General features: G+C 35.3%; 1 protein-coding gene across 1 annotated transcript; it reads left to right on the forward strand.

Annotated features, from left to right (window-relative positions):
* Positions 1-9,532: 9,532 nt before the first annotated feature.
* On the forward strand, positions 9,533-11,638 carry LOC107485794 (L-lactate dehydrogenase A). Its single transcript, XM_016106334.3, has 2 exons — positions 9,533-10,209; positions 11,026-11,638. The coding sequence occupies exons 1-2, from the start codon at positions 9,601-9,603 to the stop codon at positions 11,464-11,466; spliced, it is 1,050 nt and encodes a 349-aa protein (XP_015961820.1). The 5' UTR covers positions 9,533-9,600; the 3' UTR covers positions 11,467-11,638.
* The last annotated feature ends 629 nt before the right edge of the window (positions 11,639-12,267 follow it).

Here is a 12,267-nt window from a genome sequence, read left to right on the forward strand (position 1 = left end):
TTGGATTCGACAACTTTGGAGTTAGGCACCACACCAACCCAAGTTAGGCGCTGATCCTTGCCAAGTTAGGCGCCAACATTAATGAACCAAGTGATCCCCATTCATTCCTTAAGGCTTGCACGAGATGTTGATTTATTTTCTGATTAAACTTTATTTCATTTAAAATAGGAAAAGATATTATTTAGTTGTAGAAAAATATATTTTACATTAATTAGGACTAGATATAAAAGGAAAAAGAATCAGCCCTTCGAGCTCTTCTCTTCTCTCTTACCTCATTCCGCAATTTACAGTTTTTACAGAATCCTAGTTTTCTCTCTGAATCATGAGCAACTAAACCTCCACTGTTAAGGTTAGGAGCTCTGTCTATTGTATGGATTAATACTATTATTTTTCTATTTTAATTCATGTGCTGATTTCTATATCAAGAATTGGTTTCGTTCTTTATCTTATGAATCTGGGTGGAACAGAAGTATGACCTGGGTTCTAATTGAGTTCTTGTATAACTTGGAAAAGCTCTTTACTTGAACAACAACTTGAAAATAATTTTTCCTAAATTTCTAACTATCTGGACTTAACGGGATACGTGATATATAATCCTCTTATATTTGGGTAATTAGGGTTTCTATGACATATAAACTAGAATAGGACTTCACCCTTTAATTTGAATCAAGTGACCAAGGAATTGGCGGTTGATAAAGGTTAAGGGAGACTAAAAAGGTCTAACGAATTGGGGTTTAGTCACATATAGTTTGTCATGAATTGAACCTTGCATGATTAAAATAGTTAGTAAGAAAAGTAAATCTGGAAGATAGATATCTTTGAAGTCTTAACTGTTTTCTCCATATAACCGGGTCGTACCAAGTAATACCTCAGGTGAGTGAGGGTCGATCCGACGAGGATTGATGGATCAAGCAACAATGGTTGGTTAAACCACTTAGTTAGGCAAACAGAAAAGAGTGTTGGATGTTCAAAGAGCATTAAACAGTAAATTAAGAGTTTAAAGACAACAGGTGAATAAGTTGGGAATAAAATATGGGAGAAAATAGTTAAGGCTTCAGAGTTATCTAATTTCTGGATTGACTTTTCTTACTAACTATTTTAATCATGCAAGATTTAATTCATGGCAAACTATATGTGACTAGACCCTAATTCCTTAGACCTTCCTAGTCTCCTCTAAAATTCATTAACTGCCAATTCCTTGGTCAATTAATTCCAATTAGAGGGTGATGATCAAATTCTAATTTTTATGCCACAAAAATCCTAATTACCCAAAAATAACAGGATTATATGTCACGTATCCCGTTAAATCCAGATAATTAGAATTTAGGAGAAATAGTTTTCAAGCTATTGTTCAAGTAAAGAGCTTTTCCAAGTTATACAAGAACTCAATTAGAAAGAGGGTCATGCTTCCGTTCCACCCAAATTCATAAGATAAAAAACAAAAACAATTCTTGAAATATAAATCAAAACATGAATTAAAATAGAAAAATAATAGTATCAATCCATACAATAGATAGAGCTCCTAACCTTAACAGTGGAGGTTTAGTTGCTCATGATTGAGAGAGAAAATAAGGATTCAGGTAAATTGTCTGAGATGGAATGAAAAGTTCAATGTTGCATATCCTTTTATATCTAATCCTAATAAATTTAAAATCTACTTTCTAAAACTAAATAATATCTTTTTCTATTTAAAAATTAAATTTAAATTAGAATTAATTATGACAATTAGCAAGCCTTTAATTGATGGATGGGAACCACTTGATTACTTCACTCTACAGCCTCTTATCTGGGCTTTCTGGGCTGAAAACTGGGTCAAAAGTAGCCCAAAAATCGCTGGGGCCGAATTCTGAGTTTGCAGTACGTCGCGCATGTCGCGCGTACACGCCAGGTGCGCAAGCGCGTCGATGAACTTTTCGCCAATGTGCGCGTGCACGTGATATGCGCGTGCGCGCCCTTAAACACCAAGTCAATTATGACAAATTGTATATCGTTGCGAAGCCCCGAATGTTAGATTTCCAACGCAACTAAAATCGCTTCATTTGAATTTCTGTAGCTCAAGTTATGATCGATTGAATGCGAAGAGGTCAGGCTGGACAGCTTTGCGATTCCTTCCATTTTTGCGTGCTTCCTATCCATCAAATCCAACCAAATGCTACCTAAAATAAACAGAATTGCACAAGACTCAAAGTAGCATCCATAGTGGCTAAAAGATAATTAATTCTTGCTTAAACTTATCAAGTTAAATGCAAATTCACTAGAAAAAGATAGGAAAGATGCTCACGCATCACAATACCAAACTTGAGTTGTTGCTTGTCCTCAAGCAACCAAACTAATATAGGCTTAGGATGTGAATTTGAATGAGAATGAGAGTTCAATTAAGATCAAGTCTATTCTTAAAATGGGGTTTATTCATTGTAATTTTGAACAGTTTTGGCATCTCACTCTCCTTTGAATCAGAGGAACGTCAGTGTCAGTCGGAATAAGAATCCAGATCATATTATGAATTCTCTGATCTTTATACTCCATTTTAATCCTTGAACACAGCATAATTTTCTTTAATTTATTTTTCTTTGGTGCTTTGCACCTTGAGCCTAGCCATGACTTTAAATGTTTTGTCTCAAGGGTTACTTGACACAGAAACACCACAAGCACTTAACTGGGAAACTTTCTTTAAGTTATGATTTTTCTTTTAGTTACTCCCAGACAGTGGTGCTCAAAGCCTTTGACATACTCTGTTGAACGCACTTGGTCTAGACTCTAAGTGTTCTGTCTCAAGGATTACTTGACACAATCACACCACAAGCATATGACTAGGGAAACAACTCTTTAAGCTTTTAATCATGTCTGACCTCCCTAGTCATTGATGATCAGAGCCTTGGACCTTACTTTTATAGTTTCTTTTTCTTTTGCTGTTTCTTTTGCTTCAAGGATTAAAATTTTTGTTTATTTCAGAGAAGTCATAATAATTCTCTAAGTTCCTGTTCCTTATACATCAACATCCTTTGATTCAATTTCAAATATGCACTGTTCATGTCATGCATTCAAAATCACAAATAATACCACCACATTTAAGTAAATAAGACTACTCTAAAAATTAAACTCAATCTCTCATGCAATAAATTACTTCTTTTTCATTTGAATTCAAGCTTAGTGAGCAATACATGAGACAAATTTTTTATAGTACTAAAGATCATGCAGGCAATCAAAGCAACAGAGAACAGAAGACAACACAATAAGAACGGAAGAGAAATAGAATGAAAGGAACTCAACCATCTCAGTTATGCTGGTGGCCATCTCATTCCTCCATGAAGAACATTCATCTCCCTTTGGTGCTAAACAGAAAAGCCATAAGCGAAGCGTCAACACCAAACTTAAAGGTTTGCTTGTCCTCAAGCAAAGAAGAATAGTGAAGGTGTGCGGCGGAGGCGACGCGGACATGCATTGCATGCGTGCGCACCGATTTGTGAAAAAGGAAAGGGACGCGGATGCATCCAGTGCGCCTGCGCGCGGATTGCCAAGTGATGAAAAGGACGTGTACGCGTCAGGGACGCGTACACCTAGGTCAATCTGTGCTTCTAGCACAAATCCAACGTGAGGCCAGCACAACTTTCGGCCATGCACCCATTTACGTCGATTTTTCACGGCGCATGTGCGCGCCATGTGCACTCCCGCGTGGATTGCCGAGAACCAGTGGGACGCGTACGCGTCTGGTGCGCGTACGCGTGGGTGAGCTGGTGCGCGAGGCATAGTTCCTACACAATTCCAGTGCAACTTTCTGTTCAATCTCCTCAATTCGCATTCACTATAGACGCGAACGCGCACTAGACGCGCACGCGGAAATTTTTTTTTGAAATATTCAGTTCCTGTTCTCAAATAGCTGCATGATCAGATAGAACTTAATAAAAATCAAATAAATAAGAAAACTACTACTACGAAAATAACTAAGGATACGAAATTATCGGGTTGCCTCCCGACAAGCGCTTCTTTAATGTCACTAGCTTGACACTTGATTGTTGAATTTTCTTCCTCTTCTTCCAGTTGGTTAAAAGAAATGTCTCCAAGGAGGGAGAGGTGAAGATTAGTGCCCGTGATATAAAGTCCTCCTAACAAGCTTTCTTTTATTGTGATTACCTTGATTCACCTTGCTTGTTGGGGTAGAGGTTGGATTGTTTCTTGCTGACCTTTTCTTCTTCATAGATATTTTCTTCTGTTTCTTGGTCACAATCCCCTTTTCAGTGCTTTCTTTGATTGCCTTCACTTCTTTGATTTCATGATTTTAGTGTTGTGTGATGATTAGAGTGTACCCTTCATCAAGAACTTCTTGAATTGGTGGTTCAGTAAACTTACTATCTATGCCAGTCTCTACTTCATTGGAGTGTAGATTCCCATAATTGTTTTCATCCCTTACAACCTCCTTTGTTTGTGCATCTTCCTTCTTTGTTGGTGCATCTTCCTCCTTTGTTTTTGCATCCTCCTCTTCTTCCATGTGTGAGGGTGGAAAGTTCTCTAATTCATTGGAGTATAAACTCCTTTGATTGATTTCCTCACTCTCTTTCATAGGATCTTGCATTATATCTCTTGGGAAGGAATTTGCTTGTTCTTCTTCCTGAGACTTGGTAATCAGCTGCACATAATTCTCTACATTTTTAACACTCGTCTTTATATCATGTATGAATTCTTTCATGAGAAGCTCAAGATCTGATGGTATTTGAGATGAATAAGGAGATGGTGGCTCTTGATATGCATAAGAAGGAGATAATGGTTCTTGATAAGTGTAAAAAGAGGATGGTTCTTGGTATGAATAGGGAGATGGTGGCTCTTGATATGGGTAGAAGGATGATGGTTCTTGATATGGATAGAGAGGTGGTGGTTCTTGGTATGAATATGGAGATGGTGGTTCTTGATATGAATATGGAGGTGGTGGCTCTTGATAGTTGAAACATGGAGCATTGATGTTTCTTTGGTTTTGACTTTGCCAACCAAAATTTGGATAGTTCCTCCATCCACCATAATATGAATCACTACTTGGGTGTGAGTAGTAACCCATGTGATCTCTCTCCATTATTTTTCCTTAGCACAAAACACCAAAAATGATTAAACGCACCATGTGGTAAACAGGAAAGCAAAGAAGAAAGAACAGAATTCTAAGAATTAAAATAAAACTAACTAGGAAACACCAAACTTAATTTCAGAAATTAAGAAAAATATTGGTGCTATTTATTTATTTAATTTTTTTTGAAAATATTAAAAATAGATTTTAATAAAATTAAAACTAAAATGCCTAATCTAAGAAATCAAATAACTAATAGTTGTTAATCACTATCAATCCCCAGCAACGGCGTCAAAAACTTGGTGCGGTAATTTTATAACCCACAAACTAACCGGCAACTACATCGGGTCGTACCAAGTAATACCTCAGGTGAGTGAGGGTCGAGCCCACGAGGATTGATGGATCAAGCAACAATGGTTGGTTAAACCACTTAGTTAGACAAACAGAAAAGAGTGTTGGATGTTCAAAGAGCATTAAACAGTAAATTAAGAGTTTGAAGATAGTAGGTGAATAAGTTGGGAATAAAATATGGGAGAAAATAGTTAAGGCTTCAGAGTTATCTAATTTCTGGATTGACATTTCTTACTAACTATTTTAATCATGCAATATTTAATTCATGACAAACAATATGTGACTAGACCCTAATTCCTTAGACCTTCCTAGTCTCCTCTAAAATTCATTAACTGCCAATTCCTTGGTCAATTAATTCCAATTAGAGGGTGAAGATCAAATTCCAGTTTTTATGCCACAAAAATCCTAATTACCCAAAAATAACAGGATTATATGTCACGTATCCCGTTAAATCCAGATAATTAGAATTTAGGAGAAATTGTTTTCAAGCTGTTGTTCAAGTAAAGAGCTTTTCCAAGTTATACAAGAACTCAATTAGAAAGAGGGTCATGCTTCCGTTCCACCCAAATTCATAAGATAAAGAACGAAAACAATTCTTGAAATATAAATCAAAACATGAATTAAAATAGAAAAATAATAGAATCAATCCATACAATAGATAGAGCTCCTAACCTTAACAGTGGAGGTTTAGTTGCTCATGATTGAGAGAGAAAATAAGGATTCAGGTAAATTGTCTGAGATGGAATGAAAAGTTCAATGTTGCATATCCTTTTATATCTAATCCTAATAAATTTAAAATCTACTTTCTAAAACTAAATAATATCTTTTCCTATTTAAAAATTAAATTTAAAATAGAATTAATTATGACAATCAGCAACCCTTCAATTGATGGATGGAGACCACTTGATTCCTTCACTCTATAGCCTCTGATCTGTGCTTTCTGGGCTGAAAATTGAGTCAAAACAGCCCAGAAATTGCTGGGGGCGAATTCTGAGTTTGTAGTACGTCGCGCATGTCGCGCGTACGCGCCAGGTGCGCGTGGTGCGCCGATGAACTTTTCACCAATGTGTGTGTGCTCCGGATGTTAGCTTTCCAACACAACTGAAACTGCCTCATTTGGACCTCTGTAGCTTAAGTTATGATCGATTGAATGCAAAGAGGTCAGGATGGACAGCTTTGCAATTCCTTCCATTTTTGCATGCTTCCTTTCCATCAAATCCAACCAAATGCTACCTAAAATAAATAGAATTGCACAAGACTCAAAGTAGCATCCATAGTGGCTAAAAGATAATTAATTCTTGCTTAAACTTATCAAGTTAAATGCAAATTCACTAGGAAAAGATAGGAAAGATGCTCACGCATCATTACGCCATCGACGTTTGCATGCAAGTATGAGGACCAGTGTATCTTCTAACCTTCCACTTTTCTTGCTTTCGGCGATATGATATGAGTATGCTCAAATTACAACCATCCCCGAATTGGATACATTGTACATTATACCTCAACTAGTCACTCTCTACTATTTTGTACTCCGTAGCCCTCCTAATGCTGTACTGCTTAACTGCCAACATGACTTCTTCCTTGTTCTTAAATTGTTGTCCAACCTCGAACTCGTTGCTTGGATCCTCTTCGGGGCCTCCCTGGGTAAACGACCAATCGGAAGTCATTACATCGAGATTCAACCTCGTGAAATGATCCGGCCGGTCATATGGTCGAGAAATGAAAGGCTGTGTCAGAGCGATTTGTGTGTCATCGTAGTAGTTCATCTCTTCTTCCTCGTCACCATCGTTAGGAATTTCGGGTGTTTCTTCATCAACATCGTCTCCGTCATCGGGATTAACTTCATACTGACCCATCATCGGATTCTTGATAGCAGAACCCTCATGACTTTCAACACCGTCATCCATTAAGTCAACATTACGAACTTTAACATTAGACCTTTCTTGACTACCTTCAGGTGGCATATTTAGGTCCACCATTGTCCTTTTGATAGTTCGTCTAACAGCTCCACTCAACGGACTATCATCGACAGTATCTACAGACAATCCTCAGCCACTCAACTCAACGAGGAACATGAATAATTCCAACAGATGAACATTTGTCCATCGGTTGTGCCACAACCTTATAAGCCGTACGTCCTTATCGTCACGTAAACGATACCTAATTCAAAACAACAGAAATATTTCTCACCATGGTCTAATAAATGTACTAGCATCAGAGACAAGACAACTGTAATATACCTTTTATAAAACAAATTGCCATCTACTTTTGTCGGATATCTGTAGTAAATTTTTTTCACCTTTTTTGCCTCTTGCTGTCTGACGGAATGCAATATCAAATTCTTCAACACTGTTAAACTGTTGACTTCCGGTGTCATATAGGTAATTATCGATTGTCCCGATCTAAAAACGATAGAACTTTCTTCATCATACACTATTTCACTATCGTAATGAATAGATAACAATGGATTTCTTAACATTATAAAGAAAAAATGTCAACAATGATAATAAAAGTCGACAATGAAATTGTGGCTCTCTACTCTGCTGCATGCTTTTATTTTAGACATCTAACCTAGAATTTGTCGGAAATTGCAGCGAACTCTATATAAATCGTAAAGTTTGTTGGAGGTTCGGCGAACTCCCTAATTTATATAGAGTTTACCGAGAATGGAACAAACTTGTCTTAATTATTAAAAAAAATTATACTCCAAAAAATAAAACTCAAAAATCTTATTTAAAGAATTAAATAATTTTTTTATTTTATTTAAGAAAAAAAATCCTAAAAAGCGCGTGATTTAGACGGTTTCATTTTCAAATCGAATGGTCAAATCAAACATATTTTTCCTTAATTTTCTATTTATTATGTTTTTTTTTTTCTAAATCAAACCAATTTGAAGGTTCAAATAAGGAATGTTGGATACAGTTTGGTGTTTCCCTTCTAGAGAAGAGAACTAGAAGGTTGACCGTTGAAAATCCCAAGTGTCTCCACTCAAGTTTTGTACCATGCTTTCCTTTTTCTCCCTCCATCCACAGAAATGCATTGACTTTCAAATATCCATAAGACCATAACGCCAAATTCTAAATTTTACTTGCTGCAATTATAACATTAATGAAACCTTTGATAATATTTAAAAATATAGTTAAAGTAAAATTATATATTCTATTATAAAAATAAATATTATTTCTCATAATTTAATTTTTATTATTGTTAATATGAAAAGTTTTTATACATACTATAAAAATTAAAATTAAATGAATTAAATCTTAAAATAGTTTTATATTGATTATATACTATACAAAATTAATAGATAAAGTATTCTTTGAGTTCGATTTTAAAAGATATTTTTAATTAAATTAATCTATTAAAGAATTAAATTTTATGTGACAAATCTTATTAGATATTAATTAAATATATTTATAAAAATTTATTAATTTAGTCTTTTTTTAATTATAAAAATTTTATTTTAATATAATCTAGTGACTAAATCGATAGATTTCATAAATATATTTAGTCAGCGTTCAATTAGGAATTTAGATTCTCTAAATTTTGAATTTTCATTTTAGAGAATAACGTGAAATCTCTCACCCTTAAATAATTTCTCTTTCAAATTTTTTTTGCCTCACCTATAAAATAAATGGTAAAAAATATAATTTACTCTCTAAACTGAAATTCAAATTTTAAAGAATCCAAATCCTCCAATTAGACATGTTAAGTATCATGTATGTTATTAACTAACATTTCACATCATCAATTACTCACAAAAATTATAAATATAATAATTGAAGGACAAATATGATTAATTCATAATTTTTTAAAAGATCAATTTAATTAATAAAATCTTTTAGAAGTGAATTTAAAAAACATCTCATTTTTCAAAGATTAATTTAATTATCAACATCAAAATAATTTTCTAGAATTTAAGAGCTCTAATTATATTTTAAAATTGATAAAAATATATGATGTTAGTCTTTAATTTTTTTTTATTAAATGACTCATCACATTATTAAAAATTAATATAATACGTTTTTCATTTTTATCAATTTCAATAATATAATTAATACAATTAGAATCTCAACCTATTTTAATACATACCACCATAGGCATAACTCTTATTTTACAGTATAAAAACTTCCGTAGCCCCCTCTCCCACTATAAACCCCAAACCACGACAATTCACTACCACAACAAGACACAACACAATGCATAAGAGTCCCTCAGGTTCCACACTGGGCCCAGGTGGGCTCGACCTAACCCAGGCCTTCTTCAGGCCCATAACAAACGCCGCACCACCCTCGCCAACCAAGCGCCAAACCAAGATCTCCGTCATCGGCGTCGGCAACGTCGGCATGGCCATTGCTCAGACCATCCTCACTCAAGATCTCACCGACGAGCTCGTCCTCATCGACAACAAGGACGACAAGCTCCGCGGCGAGATGCTCGACCTCCAGCACGCCGCCGCCTTCCTCCCCCGCACAAAGATCTACGCCTCCGTGGACTACGCCGTCACCGCCGGCTCCGACCTCTGCATAATCACCGCAGGCGCACGCCAGAACGCTGGCGAGTCAAGGCTGAACCTGCTCCAGAGGAACCTCGCGCTGTTCAAGAGCATTGTGCCGCCGCTTGCGCGGTACTCACCGCAGACGGTGCTGCTCATCGTTTCGAACCCCGTGGACGTTCTGACCTACTTGGCGTGGAAGCTCTCCGGTTTTCCATCGAATCGGGTTATCGGGTCGGGTACGAACTTGGACTCCTCAAGGTTCAGGTTCCTCATCGCCGATCATCTCGACGTCAACGCTCAGGACGTGCAGGTCACTCTCATTTTCCTTTTTGTATTTTTAAATTTTTTATTATTGTAATGTCTACATTACTGTATCCCGCAAATCTTGGGATACTTATGTCTCTTATTTCTCTTCTTGTTTTGGATGTGTTGCCGACTACTGCTTCATTTAGTGTTAAAAAACTAAAAATAGAAAAAAAAAACCATGTAGATAATTAAAGGAATGTTCTTGGCGAGTTAGATAACAGCTAATACTTGAAAGACAACAATTTAAATTTATTTTATTTAATTTAATATTTATAAATAAAATAAATAATAATTAAAAAATTCAAAATAAAGTAACTTTAAACTGATTTTGTATTATTTTTGAATATTTTTGTTAAAATGTTTTACTGCCGTAACAGACACATACTTTATATAGATTTATCTAACTATGCCCATTAAGGTATCAACGCATAATAGAGTTTGTATTGAAAGATTAAAAATTTTAAATTTTCAAAACATTTCACTAGAAAATATTTCACTCAATTACTTTCTATTTAAAAAAAAAAATTACAAATTAAAACTGTTAATTTGGTTCAAATTAAGAATGGCATTTGAAGTCTTCCTTAAAAAGGTCACTCAACATTTTAGTAATGACACTCAAAGTTTGGCTTGATGTATCTGATCAACTGATCATTCAAGCCAAGTTGTTAGATAATAACATACATAGAAATGCTTGTTTTAAAATAAGAACATAATTATTATACAGTTTACAAAATGTAATTGTAATATGATTTTGTAGATACTAATTTGAATAACTGAATACTAGAGAATGTAAAGTTTGTATGCTGTTATTGCATTTCAGGCTTACATAGTGGGGGAACATGGGGATAGCTCGGTGGCTCTGTGGTCTAGCATCAGCATTGGTGGTGTTCCGGTTCTGAGCTTTTTGGAGAAACAGCAGATAGCATACGAGAAGGAAACATTAGAGAACATACACAAAGCAGTGATAGACAGCGCCTATGAAGTTATCAGCCTCAAAGGCTACACTTCTTGGGCCATTGGCTACTCTGTTGCTAGCTTGGCGCGCTCTATTCTCCGGGACCAAAGGAAGATCCACCCTGTTTCTGTTTTGGCAAAAGGCTTCTACGGCATTGGCAACGAAGTGTTCCTCAGCTTGCCAGCACAGCTTGGTCGCGGAGGAGTGTTGGGTGTGACCAATGTGCACTTGAATGAAGAGGAGTTACAAAGGCTCAGGGACTCTGCCAAGACCATACTTGAGGTGCAGACTCAGTTAGATCTTTGAATTTGTGTTCATCCTTCTAGAAAGATCTCTCCTCCTTGAAGTGCGCTGTGGTTTATTAGCTAACTTATTTTGTACTTTAACTTTGTTTTGTTTTGATTTGCATGGTTGTTACATGTTAATTTTGACCCTTGCGGTCCGTCGTTTATGTTAATTGATACATGTTATTTCGGTCCTTTTTGTTGTTACATGTTAAGTCTAGCATGGTAGATCTAGTGATATGTATTTTTTTATATGTGTAGCCAGTCAATTAAAATTTCAATTGTTGTAATTCACTACCCGAAAAAAAGAGATTTAGCCACAAAAAATTACTCACAAATACATTAAAGTAACAAAGTTATACGTCAGTCCTTGAAATTTGCTACGAACATTCATCCCTATAATTAGGTTTTATCAATTTGCCACAAATAACATTAACACTGACCTCCTAAACTATAGAACCATTTATTCTCCATTTATATCAATATCAACATTTCCTCTGCCCCTGTATTCTATTTCTTTTCTTTCCTCCCTTCCCTGGTGACGAACCTTAGAGAAATTTTATAATGAGGATAAAAAATAAAATTTAATTTTAGATATATTTGTCTTTGTCTTTCTACAATATCCAACAAGTTAAGAATTAATTCCTTATTAATTTGAGTTCTATTTAAGAGTTTATAATTGGCTAATAAATTATTACACATACAAGATAGAATTGGAACTCCTAATATTTACTTAAGCGGAGGATTAAGTTGTTTATTCGACCAACCTAAATTGGTTTAGATATATTTAAAATTTTAAATTAAAACTATTTATACATGTTGA

This window comes from Arachis duranensis, chromosome 1, assembly GCF_000817695.3.
Source record: "Arachis duranensis cultivar V14167 chromosome 1, aradu.V14167.gnm2.J7QH, whole genome shotgun sequence".
Classification (NCBI taxonomy): Eukaryota; Viridiplantae; Streptophyta; class Magnoliopsida; order Fabales; family Fabaceae; genus Arachis; species Arachis duranensis.

Excerpts from the sequence above, each read along its gene's own strand:
- LOC107485794 (XM_016106334.3), top strand. The coding sequence starts at position 9,601 with ATGCATAAGAGTCCCTCAGGTTCCACACTGGGCCCAGGTGGGCTCGAC. Across the intron at positions 10,210-11,025 it reads TCAACGCTCAGGACGTGCAG|GCTTACATAGTGGGGGAACA; the intron begins GTCACTCTCATT and ends ATTGCATTTCAG.